The sequence below is a fragment of the Zalophus californianus genome, chromosome 11 (genome assembly GCF_009762305.2).
Source record: "Zalophus californianus isolate mZalCal1 chromosome 11, mZalCal1.pri.v2, whole genome shotgun sequence".
NCBI classification, from domain to species: Eukaryota; Metazoa; Chordata; class Mammalia; order Carnivora; family Otariidae; genus Zalophus; species Zalophus californianus.
The window spans coordinates 25,438,971-25,456,731 of record NC_045605.1 but is presented as its reverse complement, the minus strand read 5'-3'; the positions used below and the strand labels follow the sequence as shown (position 1 = coordinate 25,456,731).

The window sequence follows — 17,761 nt, the reverse complement described above, 5'->3', positions numbered from 1 at the left end:
AGAAGTAGACGCTGAGTGGGGAGCCCAACATGGGGCTCCATCCCAGGACTCTCAGATCATGACCTGAGCCAAAGGCAAACACTTATTAAAGAACTGAGCCACCCAGGCACCCCTTACATTTAAGTTTTTAATCCATTTTAATTTATTTTTGTGTATGGTGTAAGAAAGCGGTCCAGTTTTATTCTTTGGCATTTAGCTATCCAGTTTTCCTAGCACCATTTATTGAAGAGACTCTTTCCCCTATTGTATATTCTTGTCTCCTTTGTTGTAAATTAATTGATTATATAAGAGTAGGTTTATTTCTGGACTCTATTCTGTTGCATTGATCCGTGTGTCTCTTTGTGCCAGTACCATTATGTTCTGATTACTGTAGCTTTGTAGTGTAGTTTGAAATAAAGGAACATGATCTCTCCAGCTTTGTTTTTCTTTCTCAAGATTGTCTTGGCTATTTGGGGTCTTCTGTGATTCCATACAAAACACACTGACATTTTTGAAGAGCCCAGGACACTTGAATGCTAAAATGTCCTGCTTTCTGGGGAATTGTCTTTTTTTTTTTTAAAAGATTTTATTTATTTATTCATAAGACACACAGAGAGAGAGAGAGGCAGAGGGAGAAGCAGGCTCCCTGCTCAGCGGGATGATGCGGGATGGATCCCAGGACCATGGGATCATGACCTGAGCTGAAGGCAGATGCTTAACCATCTGAGCCACCCAGGCGCCCTGGGGAATTGTCTTGTTTCCTCATGATTGGATTTGGGTTAAACATTTTATCGATAATACTAGATGGGAAATGTTACTTCTTTCCCACCATCACCTCAGGAGGCACATGATGTCAGTTTTTCTGATGTTGGTAATGATGTATTTGATCACTTGGTTAACTGGACGTGTCTGCCAGACACACTGATTTGTAACAGTACCTTTTTTCCTTCATAATTCAGAAGGAAAATGTAGGATGATACCTTGGGAACAGGTGATAGTCTTTTTTCCCAAAAGTCTTTGTTTTACTCAGTGGTTTAATGTCCATTAATGATCCTTGCCCTGAGTTATTTATTACACTGGGGATTGCAAAATGGTTTGGGGCCACTATTAAGCCACAGTTTCCTCTCTGTTCCATGGAGAGCAGCAGAAAGGCCTCTTCTCCTCTTTCTGGGGTGACTTTGCTTTGGGAGGAGGCCCTGAAAGTACAGTGAATCTCCTTGAGTTTTGTTAAATTGGACAACAGAAGAGCTACAAAAGCCTGGATGGGACAGGCTTATTGCAAAACTTTTATTATCTCAGCTCGTTTCAAACTCGAGTTCCTTCCTTTGGGGAGTTACTGGTTTAAAGAGGAATTCCCCTGCATAGCGGGCAAAGGTTTATTTCCCTGCAGCCAGGGGCCTCAGGTAGGAGTAAACCATCTCTTCCAATAGAGTCTGCCTGCTTTAAGAGGGGTTATGGCAGGGACCTTGTGTGATGTTTGCACTGTCTGCTGTGCTGGCATGTTTCCCCCCACAGCAGTGTTACAGTGTGGTGAGGATGCAAACAGGGAATTCCTGCATGTTTCACTCTGACCGCGGTCATATTTTAGTTCTAGTGTTGCTGCAGACAGGTGTAATACCATGCTTATGCATCCTCTGAGCTGTTATTACATTCCCGTATTCTTTCACCTTTGGTGAGCTTTCCTGTTTCTGTTTTAAATGTTCACCTTTCCCTTAAGTTCCACATGCTTAGCAAACTCTTGCTTCCTGCTTCATAAAGGATCTTCTGTCATAAACCCCCCATTTCCTGCTTCCAACCTACACCCCAGCTCCCTGTATTCATTTCCATTCTGACCTACTTTACTTGTCTCAGAGGAAGAAGGAGTTTTGTTTTCTGTTTAAGATTAACCTCTGCTCTTGATCCTTTCATCTTTTCCGCCCTCTGGGACCTGTTTTCCTCAGTTAACCATCCCTTCTGTCCTGTGTACTCACTCTATTTTGTTGTTCACTCCACTTGCTCTTCTTCAGCCTACGGATGCGTTTAGGGGTCTCAGACTAAAAAAAGTCCTTCACTGTCCCCTCTGTTGTCCTCTATCATTTGCCTTTTTATCTCCAAACTTGTTGAAAGACATCCATAGCTGCCCCTTTCAGTCATTCTGCCCCTGTTTCTAGGGGCTCTTCTGTTATTACCTCACAGAGTGCTTTTATTAATGCCACCCGTGACCTCTCTTTTCCTTCAACTTTTTTACTTTTAAAGTTCAAGGCTGCAGAAAGGTCACAAGATTTTATAATGGGCACCCATATACAGTTGACCCTTGAACACTGCAGGGCTGAGGGGCACCTGCTTCCCACTCAGTCACAGATCCATGTATAACTTTTTAGACTTCCCCAAAATTTAACTGTTAGCCTAGTATTGACTGGAAGTCTTACCTGTAACAGTCGATTAACACATATTTTATGTACTGTATTTTTTACAATGAAGTCAGCTAGAGAAAAAATGCTAATAAAATCATAAAGAAAATACATTTACAGTATGTACTGTAAAAAAAATCCACATATAACTTGACCCACACGGTTTAAACTGGTGTTGAAGGGTCAGCTGTACTTTTCATCAGGTTCACCAACTACTAACATTTTGCCACATTCACTTTTGTTACTGCATGTATTATTATTGTCTTTTTTTTTTTTTTGCTGAACCATTTGAGAGTGTTGTGGACCTTGTACCCCTACGTTTTTCAGCATTCATCTCTGAAGAATAAGAACATTCTCTCGGGGTGCCTGGGTGGCTCAGTTGGTTAAGCGTCTGCCTTCGGCTCAGGTCATGATCCTGGAGTCCTGGGATCGAGCCCCGCATCAGGCTCCCTGCTCAGCAGAGAGCCTGCTTCTCCCTCTCCCTCTGTGTGCTCTCTCTATCAAATAAATAAAATCTTAAAAAAAAATTCTCTTAACATAACCACAAATGATCATATTCAGAGATACTGTAAATACAGAATTTTTTTGTACTTAAATTCTGTGTATAAGTGTAAAATGTAACACAGACGTGATGTTATCTGATATATAGTCCATATTCACATCTCACCAGTTGTTCCAGTGAGCATTCTTTCTACTCCATGTCTCTTTAGTGAGCATGTAATTTCCAAACCAGCAGATGCTTTTTATTTTTATTTTTTTAAAAGATTTATTTATTTGAGAGAGTGAGAGGATATGCAGGGGGGAGGGGCAGAGGGAGAGGGAGAATCTCAAGCAGACTCCCTGCTGAGTGCAGAGCTGTCACAAGGATTGAACCCACAACCTTGAGATCATGATTTGAGCTGAAATCCAGAGTTGGACGCTTAACCGACTGAGCCACCCAGGCACCCCAGCAGATGCTTTTTAGTTCTCTATTTGGTCCGTGCACAGCATCTACAGTCTTTTTTTTTTTTTAATTTTTTTTTATTTTTAGCAAGGTCTACACCCAAATGGGGCTTGAACTCATGACCCCAAGACCAAGAGTCGCATGTTCTACTGACTGAGTGAGCCAGGTGCCCCTGTAGGGCCCAGCATCTACTGTCATGACCACTTTCTTCATCTTGAGACTTTCCTCCTTTGCATCGGTGACTCTTCTCTGGCCTGGATTTTCTCCTGTGTCTTTGACACCCTACTCCCCACATCCCACTTTCTTTGCTAACCGCTCTTCCACTCATTGTTCCTGTCTGTGTTACTGCTGTTGATGCACTGTTCTTTTTTTTTTTTTTTTTTTAAAGATTTTGTTTATTTATTTGACTGAGAGACACAGCCAGAGAGGGAACACAAGCAGGGGGAGTGGGAGAGGGAGAAGCAGCTTCCTGCCGAGCAGGGACCCCGATGTGGGGCTCGATCCTAGGACCCTGGGATCATGACCTGAGCCGAAGGTAGACGCTTAATGACTGAGCCACCCAGGCGCCCCTGAGGCACTGTTCTTGCCTCTGTACCTTGCGTGCTTTCACTCAATATCTCTTCACTGCTGACTCTTGCCCGGCTGTTTTAGCAGCCACCTCCACACAGCTACCAGAGTGAGCTTCTTAAAACTTCACTTCTCAGAATATTTAGCAGTTGCCTTCACTTGAAATAAAGTTCAGTGCCTCTATGTGACCTGGCTCCTGTGCACTTATCCAACTTCATCTGGTACTACTCTCTCCTTTCCTCGCTGTTAACTAGCTCACCGCTAGCGAATAGAGCCGGGGGTGCCTGGTGTCTTAGTTGGTTAAGCGTCTGACTCTTGATTTCGGCTCAGGTCGTGATCTCAGGGTTGTGAGATTGAGCCCTGCATTGGCTCCCTGCTCAGCAGGGAGTCTGCTTCTCTCCCTCTCCCTCTGCCCTTCCCCCCCCACCCCCAGGCCCTGCTCTCCTCTCAAATAAATAAATCTTTAAAAAAAAAAAAGAAATATTAATTACATGAACATGTGTTCAAGTTAAAATTTTCCAGTAGCTGTGTTAACAATTATAAAGAGTTAATTTTAATAAGATTTTGATTTATTATAATTAATTTCAATAATTTCTTTAATACATACGTACAAAATATTGTTTTAACAGACGGGTGGCATTTAATGGCTTTCAAAAAGTGGGGGAAACTAAAGACTGAAGGAACGTTAATTTCAAAGAAGTGCAGAAGGAAAAAAGTCATTCTAGTCCAATTTTTACATGTCAAACAGCATCAGTAGCATTCAACTCTGGGCTTGTTTCTTGAAGGTCACATCCAGTTTCCCTGCAGCAGGCAGCGTAGCATAGCGGGTAAGACCTTGGACTCTGGAGCTGGGCTGCCTGGGTTCAAACCTGCTTTCCCCTTTTATTAACTGTGTGACCTTGGACACGTTATTTAACTTCTCTATGCCTCACTTTCTTCATCTGTAAAATGGGGATTTCGTAGTGCCTTTTATAGGGTTATAAAGATGAAATGAGTTAATACACGCAGGGTCCTTATATAGTGGCAGTTGTCAGATGCTGTTCTAAATAAGCATTTGCTGTTATTAGTTACCTTGGATGGTATTAGGATGGTTAGGGGAACAAAGAGAGAAACGCTGTGTACTTCTCATTTTAGCTTTCTGAGATTAGCTTTTCAGTCTTTCCCTCTCAGTTTTCATCATGGTCTATCTGCTCAAGTCTAATATGTCCAAAATGGACCTCTCCTTGACAGGTGATGATATCAGTTGCTCATGTCCAGTGATCAGGGTACCATGCTCAGTTGACCTCCCCATGGCCCCCATCCTACCCCAGCATCTGAAACTGTCAGCTGGTTTAATCCTTCTCCCTCAGGAATATATCTCAAGTCTCTCTACTTCTGTTCATGTAACCACTATTTTACTTACTGGTCAGCTAATACGTGCCAGACGTTCTTGGGAGGTTCTGGAAATGTAATAATCTTATATTCCCATAGGGAAAAACATGATGAACAAGGAAATACTTCTGGGCATTAAGTACTTCCACGAATGAGGAGGGTAATGGGAATAGAATGATGGGAAGGAGCTGTTTTAGACGTGGTAGTTGGTCAAGGTTTCTCTTATGAGATGAGTATTGGGACAGGGACTTAATGAGGGTAAGAGGAGCAAGCTGTGAAAATACTGGGTGTTGGTAGGAAGCCTTGCAGGTAGAGGGAACTTTAAGTACAAAGGCCTTGAGAGAGTAGGGTACATAGCCTGTTGAGGAAACAGCATGGAGGCTAGTGGGGCTGGGGTAGAAGGAACAAATAGGAGACTGGTGGAAGATGAGGCCAGGGCGAGCCCAGGACAGATCATGAAGAGCCTTCCAGGCCATCTTTTGGACCTTGGCTTTTATTCTGAGTGTGGAGGGAAGGTGCCATCCTCTCTGATCTGGACCCTCTGCAGGAGTTTTCCTTCTTCCTCTCTTGCTCCCCGCCATGTCATTCTCCTGCTTTAAACCCTTCAAATGACTTCCATTGCACTTAGGATAAAATCCAGCTCCCCCCATGACCTACAGGTTTCTGTGTGGTTGGATCTCTGCCTGCCTTCCCAGGGCGTCACACGCTCTCTCAGAGGCAGCCCACTCTGCGTTAGTCATACAGACATTTCCTCAAGGTTTGGGACGTGCAAAGTTCTTGCTTGCTGCAGATCCTGCCTTAGCACACGCCATTCCTTCTCCCTTTTCCCCATTTTTACTTATTTTTAAATTCTCATTGATTTTCCTCCCAATTTTTTGTTTTGAAAAAAAATTTTTTTTTCTTAAGATTTCATTTATTTATCTGACAGAGACACAGTGAGAGAAGGAACATAAGCAGGCGGAATGGGAGAGGGAGAAGCAGGCTTCCCGCTGAGCAGGGAGCCCGATGCAGGGCTCGTGTTTTGAAAAGTTTTAAACATACAGAAAAGTTGGTAACTAGTATAACAGACGTTTGTATAACTTTTATTATCAGTGTTTATCAGTTGTTAACATTTTGCCATAATTGTTTTAATCAGGCTTCATTTTACATTTTGTTCTTTAGAGGTCCCTTTCCTGAATATACCCCTCCTTACTCTCTACAGTTGTTTCAAATGAATTTCCTGTAGTACTCAAAAAGCGTTTCTATCTGTTTACCTGTTTATTTTCTGCCTCGCATTGGACTGTAGGCCCCACGTACACAAAGGTTGTCATTTTTCTCTCCTGTACTGTCTTCCAGTTTAATCCAGAGTTTACATTTTAAGCACATATTAAATATATATACACACAGTCATGCCTCTGTTGTTTTCAGATGGACACTTCAACCCGGAGGTGGTCAAGTACCGGCAGCTGTGCTTTAAGTCCCAGTATAAGCGCTACCTCACCTCCCAGCAGCAGTATTTCCATAGGCTGCTGAAGCAGATCCTGGCTTCCCGGAGTGTAAGTAATGCTGGGAACCGCTTATGAGATGTGGACAGTGAACGCACACATCTCGTGACTTCAAGAAGTGGCTCAGGTACCAAACACCAAAGGTAGCACTAAGAAGAAAATGTGACCAATTAAGCCTTGACACAGTTAGGCTGTACTGTCCTTTCTTACTCATTTTAAGATGTAGCCTGATGTCAGAGATGTGAAGACATGGAAAAAAGGTATCTCTTAAAACTGAAGAAACATCATAGGTTCAGTATTGAGTAGGGTAAACAGATGGCTTTGCAATCCATCGTGGGTGGTTAAGGAGAAGCAGGTTGCTCTACAATTGATGTGTGAGAGCACACAGGCCTTCAGATATCCTGATGGATAGGCTTCATGGCCCTGGGATCTGGACCTGTGTGGTAATCTTTGAGGCACAGTTGTGGTGGCTCTAAGTGGATCTGAAGCTCGGGTATGGAAATAGTTGGGTGTCTCGTATAATAAGTATTCATTCTTGAGGGAGCAATTTGCCGGTCAGATTTAAGATGTTTTGCCATGTGGTAATCAGTAGAGGCTCTTTTTTTTTTTTTTAAAGGATATTTATTTGAGAGAGTGTACACGCAAGTGATAGAGCACAAGCAAGGGAATAGCAGACGGGGAGGGAGAAGCAGACTCCCCACTGAGCAGGGGGCCTAATGTGGGACTCGATCCCAGGACCCGGGGATCGTGACCTGAGCTGAAGGCAGACGCTTAACCAACTGAGCCACCCAGGCGCCCCTAGTAGAGGCTCTTTTTATTTGGACATATTCTCCTACGTGCATCTCTGATCTGAAGGGAGGGAATTGAGCTTGTTAAACAATGAAGAGAAGAAAATGTAGACTTGAGGAATGCACCAGAATGAGCTTTGGATGACGATGTGTATCCCCATCTGATCTCTTCCTAGGACCTACTGGAGATGGCCCGACGGAGCGGCCCAGCCCTTCCCTTCCGCCAGAAGCGTCCTTCACCCTCCCGTACCCCTGAGGAGCGGGAGTGGCGGACCCAGCAGCGCTACTTGAAGGTGTTGAGGGAAGTAAAGGAGGAGTGTGGCGACACGGACCTGTCGTCTGATGAAGAGGGTGAGTGTGGGCACTTGGAGTAGCTGGGATGTAGGATTTATACCAGCAGCGTGTTGTTCAGTTGGAGCCAGTGGTAGCCATTTGTCTCCCGGGAAAGAAGCTCTCCCAGTTGTGTCTCTCGGGGGTTGGATGACGGCACTCAGAACTCCCTAATCTTTGGGCTCTGAGCCATTCCTTTTGGGTGGGGTGTGACTGCATACCTTTGTTCCCCTGGTGCTCACGTGGCATTAGAGTTTAGGTGAGCTGAATCCCTGCATGGCAGGGCTCTCCGCAGTAGGCCTGTCTGGTCCTATTGTGCCACTTGAGAGAGCTGCTTTTCCCCCTACAGGAGAGTAGTAGTGACTGTTGGCCTGCTGCAGTGCGACCCCATCACTCTGTTGAAGTCTCTCTTCCTGGAAGAGCCGTTTAAATGACCTAAGTGTGCTCCAGTTCGTCTGGAGAAGGGTCAGAAAGGAATGGTGGAACCCTGGCCTCCATGTTGTTGGCTTAGCCTTGTTGAATCCAAATGGCCACTTACCCAATCTCCCCTATTGGAGTCCACAGCCACGTTGGATTTACAAGAAAAATTTTCTTTTGAAGATCTCAGCTCATGGCTTCCGAGCTCTCCAGCGCGTTCTCCTAGCCCTGCGGTGCCCCTGAGGGTGGTGCCCACGCTTTCAACCACGGATATGAAAACTGCAGGTGAGAACTGAGTGATGCTGTGGATGTTTTGGGAGATCAGGACGTAGATCTGAGAACTCCCTTACAGGGTGGGCGCTGGATTCTTACCTGCCAGGGAATCGAAGCAGTGTTCCTCATAAGTGGGAGATTGGGAGAAGTTTCTGTACGATTCCACTTTTTTTACCAGTAGGTAGGCCTGCCTTTCTTCCTTCCTTTGTTTTGAGGCTTTTCCTTAGGAGCTGATCAGCTGGTATTTTGGGCTTAAAGAAAGTAGATTGTTAAAATAGCAGTATTTAGGGACAGTTCAATAGTAGAACAAGAGAGGTAATCAGAGCCATAGCAATTTCTTAGCATGTCTGAAATTAGAGAAGAACTTTTAATTGGGATAGGAATCAAAGAAGACAGTTAAAAATTTTTGAGGTGTTTCAGGAACAGCTAACTAACTGAGGTCATTGTTATTGATCAATGTAGAGAAAAGCTGAAGAGTTGATCCTGTGACTATTTCAAGATTGTGTGTGCTTGTAGTACATGGGATTCAGAAGGGACATTCAGAGAAACATGTTACTTTTGAGTATCACAGTGACCAGAAAGACTTGGATTTGAGCGTCATGTTAGTGAATGACCTAGTCCATGTGGTTTGTTTCATTTTCTCTCAGATAAAATAGAACTGGGGGACAGTGACCTGAAGATAATGTTAAAGAAGCACCATGAGAAGCGGAAACATCAGCCAGTAAGATTGGGTGGGGTGGTCATTAGTGGTTTTCAGTCTAATATCTTTGCATTGGCTTTTGGGAGATGAAGGTAGTCACCATATCATTTATGGTTCCTTTTCTGTTGTTGGGGGGACAGGAGCCACCGTAGTGGCTCGTTAACACCAGAGATATGAGAGGAAGACAAATGTTTGATGTAGTGTCTGATTTCATCTTTACAGCAAGACTGGTACATGGGTCATTATATCCATTTTACCTGTGTTTGGAGAGGTTAAGGAGCTTGTCCTTGGCCCTGCAGCTAGGAAGTCAGGAGTCAAATCCTGTGCTCTTCCCACTTTTTACTCTCACTGTTACTCTACCAAGTCAAGGTAGTGCCAGTGCAGCCAAGCCAGAGAGCGGAGGGGAGGAAGAAAAGGCAGGTAGTGAGGTGGGAAGCATCCACACTGGAAATCAGCAGTTCCCTTACCTTTTTCTCAACCCCATTTTTGGACTATAAAATATAGTGATACTTAACAAGATTATTTGAAGAGCACTAAGATAAGGAATGCAGAAGAGCTTTATAAACTAAATGCCATATAGTAGAAAGGTTGGAAGTGGGTTCTGTGCCCCATTATGAAGGGGAGACGTGATTTCCTCAAGTGCGCCGAACATCTGATTGAATCTAGGTAAATTGGCAAAATCATCAGCAGTTTTAGCTTCTTTTTGGGACCTCGATAACAAATCTCTGAATATCACATCCAGGATCATCCGGACCTTTTGACAGGGGACCTGACTCTCAGTGACATCATGACTCGAGTAAATGCCGGCAGGAAGGGCTCTCTAGCAGGTAAGTGATGTCCTCTGGAGGCTGACCTTATCTGACTGTTCCGTTACGTTACGTGAGCCAGCTACGTATGGCAAAAATAAATGAGACCACAGCTTTCTTCTTGCTGATAACCTTTGTTTAGTTATTGCCTCTTACGGATTTGTAGGTGGAAAATGAATATAAAATCAATACAACAGATCTTTGGCTCTTTAATAGGTGTTAAAATTAACTTGTAAAATCTCTCACTGGATTTGGTAAAAAAAGAAAAAAGAAAAAATAGGAAACAAAAAGTAACTCAATTTTTTTTTACTTAAGACTTTTCTTTCTTCTGGTGGGTGTTTGGAAAATAACATTCAGATAAGACCCTCACTTCCTGATGTAGAAAATGCAGTTCTGTGATTTGTGTTGCCTTTTCTTCCTAGCCCTATATGACTTGGCTGTCCTTAAAAAAAAGGTGAAGGAAAAAGAGGAGAAGAAGAAGAAGAAAATAAAACTGATCAAGTCAGAGGCAGAGGATTTGGCTGAACCCTTAAGCACCGCTGACGGGATCCCACCTCTCTCCCAGGCCCCTTCTCCACTGGCTATACCTGCTATCAAGGAGGAGTAAGTGAGCAACAAGAGATTCCTGCTCGAGGGTGAAAGGTTAACCTGGGGTGTACCCAGCACTGGTGCATGGAATGAGCCCGTGCATGTTGAACCTGCAAGACCAGAGTCGCAGGGGACCTGCTAGGGAACTTGTATGGTGTGGTCCTTTACTGAACTTTTGTATGAGTGTTAGAGGGTTTGGAGGGCCTAAACCATCTGGGGATGTGTTCTTGGTCTCTTGGATTGTTCTTACATATTTTTTCCTTCATTAGGCCTCTTGAAGACCTCAAGCCTTGCCTTGGAATCAATGAAATATCCTCCAGTTTCTTCTCTCTTTTATTAGAGATCTTGCTGCTAGAGGGGCAGGCTAGCCTTCCTATGGTAAGAGTTTTAGAAAAGTCAGATGTACATCAGAGTTTTCAAATTGTAGAAAACTAACAGTCTACAGCTGGAGAAGAATTCTGGGTTCCTCTCAGAGCTCTGCAGCTAACTTGCTTTGTGACTTGCAGATGTACCTTAGCTTGCTCTGGCGCATCTGTGGGATTACTGGTGTGGAATAGAACTCTAACTGGCTTCTGTCTTTGTTTTCCCTTAGCTGGAGGAACGGGTTTTGGATTGGCAGTCCTCTCCAGCCAGCTCCCTCAATAGCTGGTTCTCTGCCGCCCCCAACTGGGCAGAGTTGGTGTTACCAGCCCTGCAATATCTTGCTGGGGAAAGTCGTGGTAAGGTACTTTTTTCCTTAGGGTCAAGTATTCCCCCCCCCCTTGTTTAATTAATTTTCCTGGTAAACTACAGCATTCCTGGTTAAATCCCTGTGGTTTCACCTAATGCTGTGCCTTGGGGGGTCTCCGCTGTCTTGATCCACTATGAAACATTCAATAGTTCTCTCAAAGCTCAAGGATTGCAATTATTCGGAGTTCTGTGCGCTCTCCGACCTCTGCACCTTGTTCACGTGATCCCATTTCTTGCAGCCATACCTTCCAGTTTCTCTGCATTCGTTGAATTCAAAGAGAAAACCCAGCAGTGGAAATTGCTTGGTGAGTAATTCATACTGCCCACTCGTAGAGGTGGGTTTTCACCGTCTCGCATCCCCTGCTCAGCTGCTCTTGCCTTCTAGTCCCTACAGTCCAGTAGGATGTTGAGAACGGCAATATTAAGTCTTACTTTGCTCAGTTAAAATTCTTTTTTTTTTTTTTTAAAGATTTTATTTATTTGAGAGAGAGAATGAGAGATAGAGAGCACGAGAGGGAAGAGGGTCAGAGGGAGAAGCAGACTCCCCGCTGAGCAGGGAGCCCGATGCGGGACTCGATCCCAGGACTCCAGGATCATGACCTGAGCCAAAGGCAGTCGCTTAACCAACTGAGCCACCCAGGCGCCCTTACTTTGCTCAGTTAAAAAGATCCTTTGTGGCCCCTGTGGTGTCTCGGTCTGAGTTTCACACCCCCCCCCCCGAATTTGACCCCCCCGCAAGCTGGGGCGGGGCGGCCCTTCCGGGACGATGGGTCAGCGGGGGGCGCTTTGCAGCAGGACTCATCATCGTGTTCGCCGTGCCTGTGCTTTCAGATTAACCTGTCGTAGTGTGATTGTTTTTCTTTCCTAACAGTCGGCTTTGCTATTGAGGATAACATGCAACAGGATGTCAGACAGCCCTGAACACACTGTTTCCAAAGAGCAGGATTCTCTCTCTCTTTTTTTTTTTTTTTTATTTACGAAGGCCCACTGAGGACGTTTTAGTATGTACCTGAAGTAATTTGGTTACCAGCGATGGTGTTAAGAGGAAAATTCCATGTTGATTCCTACTGAAATTCACTAGCCTTTCTCTTTAAGCTCTCGAGTGGTCTGGGAAGAGAGATGGAGAGGAGGTTGTGAATGCAGTAGATTCATTTATTCCTTACGACGTTTATTTGGCTTTTAGGTGTCAGGCATTGTGTTAGGTGCTGGAGTATATAATGAACAAATATCCATTCACATGAAATAACAAACATACACATTCTGTGAGGGGAAAGTACCAGAAAGGATGGAAGTTTATGACGAGGTGTTGGTGTATTCTGCAGAGTTGGGAGGACCTTCCTGAGGAAGGAACATTTCAGCAGAGATGTTGATGATAGGAGGGAGCGAGGCAGATTGAGGGGAAGAGCATTCTATGTGGAGGAAGCAGTATGGATCAGCGATGCCAGGGAAGATTCGATTCAAAAAGATCACACAGGCCTACGTAGAGATGACGATAATCTGGACCCGAGGAGAGAGAATGGACAAAGTTGAGAAAGTTGTAGGTGGTAAAAGCCATAGGACTTGGTTATGGCTGGCTGTGGGGAGTGACAGGAGAGTGCTGTCAAGCATCACTTCTGCTAGATTTGTGCCTCACGGTGAAGATGCTGTTCGCTGTGGTAGGCAGCTGTGGAGGACATCTTGCCTGGGGTGAGGGCGGAGATCCTGAGTTTAGTTTTGGATGTGCTGAGTGTGAGCTGCCTTCGAGGTATTTAAACGTGTTGATGTTGAGTAGGCAGTAGGGTGTGTGGGTTTAGAACCCAGATGGGAGAGTCAAGTCAGGGAGTTGTTGGCATATCTGCAGCGATCAAGGCACAGGGAGGAAGCGTGAAGTGAGGAGAACTGAGGGCCTTAAGACTAAGCCTTGAGAATCTCTGAGACTGAGCAGGCTGAGCGGGAGAGCATGTGCAGAAGTGATGTGGGAGGAATCCATGAAATAGTTGGATCTTGGAAGCCGGGGAAGGACACAGGAAGTGCGGAGTGGTCATTAGCCTTGATCATCCTAAAAGGGTTCAGGAAGATAAAGCCCATGGATTTGAGAACATGGAAGAACTGGTGAATTTCTTGTAAGAGTGAGTCCTTACTAGGGTGATGGGCATCAAGGAGCGTGGGGAGCTGAAGGCAACCCGCGATGGCTGACCGTGTCGCTCTTTCTGACTCTGTCAGACTGGTGGCTCGAAGTCAGCCTGGAGGGGGACTTATGCCCGGGGTGGCAGACCTTATCGGACCAGATAATAAGAATTTTAAGCTTGTGGACCAGCTAAGACAGGTGGCAGGATGTGGAGGGAGTGATGTGAGAAGAGGATTGATCAGGCTATAGGGAAGTGGACTGTGAAGGAGCAATTCTAGAAGGCAGAGGAGTAGAGGACTCTTCCCAGGATAAGAAAGTTCAGCACTTTCCGGCGATGGTGGGACTATGCCTGACTAGGGAGAACATGTAAGAGTCCTCGGAAGCATCATCTTAGTTGCTTTGAGAACAGTAGGCCCTGGGAGGCTTGTATTCTTCCCACAGGCAGACCTGAGTGCTGGTGGTCTCTGTGGCTTCTAGTCTGGGCAGGAGACATAGGGACCATCGTGTGATGGGTGCTTCCGTAGGAGCCCGAACAAAGTAAGAGGGGAGGAGGGCAGGAGGGAGGTGCTCATCTCTCTAGGCAGGTCAAGGGGGTCAAGCTTTTCTCCTTACTGAGGGCCTTCTTGCTTTGCCAATTGGTAGAATGCCTTTGTTGCCCCACAATGAGAAGCCTTTTCTGACCCCCGAAAGACAGGAAAACTTCCCTAGGGTGAGCTTTCATGATATCCTTTGTGATGCTGACCACTTTGAGATTTTATTAACGTTTGTTCTTTTCTCACTTGACTATAAACTCCATGAGAACAGAGGCTGAGTTCACTGAATAACCCTGCCTCGCATGTAGTGCTTGGCACATGGTGGCTGCTCAGCAAATACCTAGGGAAGGAGTGATTTACTCAGGAAACATCCAGAAGTGTTGGTCCAGGCAGACAGTGAATGGAAGGCAATACAGGCTGAGGGGATAGTATGTGCACAGGACCATTGCACTGTAGGTCCTGATGGGTTCTCTCTCTGGCATAGGAAGAGCAAGTAAGGAGACAGTGGGATTCTGAGTAATACCGTGGATTGTTTTAGCATTGTTATTACTCTTGTTATTATTTACCTTTTTGTTTTCCTGATAGGCCAGTCCCAAGATAATGAAAAGGAATTAGCTGCACTCTTCCAGCTGTGGCTAGAAACCAAAGACCAGGCTTTCTGTAAGGTACAGTTTTTAAGAAATAACCAGATTTTTCTTATTGGATTTCCAGAGTCCTTAAATTAGCCAAAATTCTTTAGTCCATTTACCTGTTAATGTTTTCCTTTTCTCCAGCAAGAAAATGAAGACAGCTCAGATGCCACAACACCTGTTCCTCGGGTGTGAGTATAATACTCGAATGGTGGGGGGTAGTCCATAAGATTATAGTTCAAGGTACTGCCATGGTTTTGCTGATGTTTCTTAGTATGTTAGAGTCGTAGTGAACTTTAGAGTTCCTAGGTGTCCACTGATTCTAACCTGCCTTAACATACCTGAGAAGGGTAACACACTCCCATCAGTAAGAGTGGCTTTCTGAGCAAAGGATTCTGGATTGGGGAGAGGATTGCATTGTAGAGTTTCTGAGGGGGTTGTGACCCACGTTGTAGGAGGGCATACTCCTTTCCCTGAATTCTCCTTCAGTTCCCATTTGAGAAGGATTCATCTAATCTTTCTCATTCTACCTATGAAGAAATTGAGGCATGAGGTTAAGTGACTTGCTGAAGGTTAGTGACAGGACCTGAGCTAGAATTTAGGCCTCTTGACCTCCAATCCTGAGCTCTTTATATCACATCATTTCGTGTGATTGTTTCCAGTCTGATGTGGTCCTTTGTGTCCCCCCCCCCCCCCCCGGCCTTGTTGAGATCCAGTTGACAATATTGTGGTGTGTACAGCGTGTTGAACTGGTACATGTATATATTATGAAACAATTACCATATTAGTTATATCCATTATGTCACATAATTATCAGTTCTTTTTTTGTGGTGAGAACATTTAAGGTCTCTAATAGCAACTTTTAAGTGTACAAAACAATATTGACAGCTAGTCATTATGCTGTACATTAGATCCCCAGAACTGATTTGTCTTCTAACTGGAAGTTTGTACCCTTGACCAACCTCTTCCCATTTCCCCCGTCCACCACCCCTTGATAACTACCATTCTCTGTTTCTGTGAGCTTGGCTTTTTTTAGATTCCACATATGTGAGATCATACAGTATTTATCTTCTTTATCTGACTTATTTCACTTAGCATAATTCCCTGAAGGGCCATCCATATTGTTGCAAATAGCAGGATTTCCTTCTTTTTTATGGCTGTATAATATTCTGCCTTATGGATTATTATATACTACATTTTCTTTGCCCGTTGATCCATTGACGGGCAGTTAGGTTGTTTGTGTGTTGTAGCTATTGTAAATAATGCTGTGATGAACGTAAGGTGCACCTGTCTTTTCGAGATAGTGATTTCATTTCCTTCGGAAGTACACCCAGAAGTAGGATTGCTGAATCATATGATAGTTCTAATTTTTTTTAATCTAATTTTTTGAAGAATGTCCATATGCTTTCTGTAGTGGCTGAAGCAATTTACATTCCTACCAGCAGTGCACAATGGTTCTCTTTTCTCTGCATCTTTCCTAATGCTTGTTATTTCTTACCTTTTTGGTAATAGCTATTCTACCATGTGTGAGGTGATATCTCATTGTGGTTTTGATACATGCTTTGCAAATATTTCCTCCCATTTGGTAGGTTGCTTTTTCATTTTGTTTTTTCCTTTGCTGTACAGAAGATTTTGTTTGAAATAGTCTCGCTTGTTTATTTTTACTTTTGTGCTTGTGTTTTTGTGTCATGTCTAAAAAATTGTTGCTTAAACCAGTGTCTAGGAGCCTCTTTGATATGTTTTCTTCTAGGAGTTTTACAGTTTTAGGTGTTATGTTTAAGTCTTTAATACATTTCGAGTTGATTTTTGTGAGTGGTGTAGGATAGGGGTCCAAATTCATTCTTTCCCATCTGGATATCCAGTTTTCCCAACACCATTTATTGAAGAGATTATCCTTCCTTTATTGATTATTCTTGGCTCCATTGTCAGATACGGAGCAAGTGGTTTGACCATATATACAATGGTTTATTTCTGGTCTTTTGATTCTTTTCCATTGGCTTATGTGTCTGTTTTTATGCCAGTGCTGTACTATTTTGACTATTACAACTTTGTAATAAAGTTTGAAATCAGCAAGTGTGATGCTTCCCAGGATTGCGGTGGCTATTTGGGGTTGTTTGTGGTTCCGTATGAATTTTAGGATTATTTTTTCTGTTTCTGTGAAAAATGGTTTTGGGCTTTTGATAGAGATTACATTGAATCTATAGGTGATATGAGGTAATTGGACTTTTTTTTTTTTTAAGATTGACTTAGAGAAGAGGTAGTGGGGATGGGGAGAGGGAGAGAAAGTCCCAAGCAGATTCCCTGCAGAGTGCAGAGCCCAACGCAGAGCTCTGTCTCACGATCCTGAGATCATGATCTGAGCCAAAACCAAGAGTCGGATGCTTAACTGACTGTGCCACCCAGGTGCCCCAGTAATATGGACATTTTAACAGTATTTTTCCAATCCATGAACGTAGGCAATCTTTTCACTGATTTGTACTTTTTTTTTTTCTTCAGTGTCTTTAATCAGATTCTTATAGTTTTCAGTGTACAGATGTTTCACCTCTTTGGTTAAATTTATTTCTAAGTATTTTATTGCTTTTGATGTGTGGTTCTTTAGGTTCCTGAGCACTAGCACAGAGGGCCAGCCTGAATATGGCAGAACCGTTGTCTTACGTAATGGGGGTGTAGAACTCAGTTTCTCTTGGGAACAGAAAAACCATCTTTGTCACGTTACAAATTTGAAGTCCTTTGTTCCTTTAAGGCTGAATTTTTTGGTTGCCATTAGATGGGGTTTACTTAGCAACAGTACCGAAAACAGGTAAGAAAAAACAGTCTCTTTCTCATCTATGTAGTAACTTTGTTGGATTTCTAAGACTCGAGTAATTTTTGGAAATACGGGAGTACTTGGTAGGATCTGGAAAGTGGACTTTTGACCTTTGCAGGAAGAGTACTAATGAAGGGACATTTTTTTCATGGTGCAAAGGACTGGTTCTGGGTACTGGAGAAGGGGTGATGGATACAAAATTCTTTATGTTCCAGAAGAACTGACTATGTGGTGCGGCCCAGCACGGGGGAGGAGAAAAGAGTTTTTCAGGAGCAGGTAAGGGGTCGCTAGCACCCAGTGAAAATCTCTTCATTTATGGGA

At 43.9% G+C, this 17,761-nt stretch overlaps 1 protein-coding gene across 5 annotated transcripts in view; it reads left to right on the top strand.

Moving 5' to 3' along the window:
• NFRKB (nuclear factor related to kappaB binding protein) overlaps positions 1-17,761 on the top strand; it is a 41,494-nt gene that overhangs the window by 8,624 nt on the left and 15,109 nt on the right. For 3 of the 5 annotated variants that reach the window (XR_003517357.2, XM_027578819.2, XM_027578822.2), the window contains exons 5-16: positions 6,658-6,785; positions 7,699-7,873; positions 8,417-8,554; positions 9,190-9,263; positions 9,985-10,069; positions 10,471-10,651; positions 10,906-11,014; positions 11,229-11,355; positions 11,605-11,670; positions 14,591-14,670; positions 14,779-14,825; positions 17,656-17,716. Coding sequence is in view for 4 of the 5 variants with exons in the window: in XM_027578819.2 (XP_027434620.1) it covers positions 6,658-6,785; positions 7,699-7,873; positions 8,417-8,554; positions 9,190-9,263; positions 9,985-10,069; positions 10,471-10,651; positions 10,906-11,014; positions 11,229-11,355; positions 11,605-11,670; positions 14,591-14,670; positions 14,779-14,825; positions 17,656-17,716 (1,271 nt within the window). In the remaining variant the exon portion in view is untranslated. The remainder of the gene's footprint in view (positions 1-6,657; positions 6,786-7,698; positions 7,874-8,416; positions 8,555-9,189; positions 9,264-9,984; positions 10,070-10,470; positions 10,652-10,905; positions 11,015-11,228; positions 11,356-11,604; positions 11,671-14,590; positions 14,671-14,778; positions 14,826-17,655; positions 17,717-17,761) is intronic. The other 2 variants (XM_027578821.2, XM_027578820.2) reach the window with 2 other exon arrangements.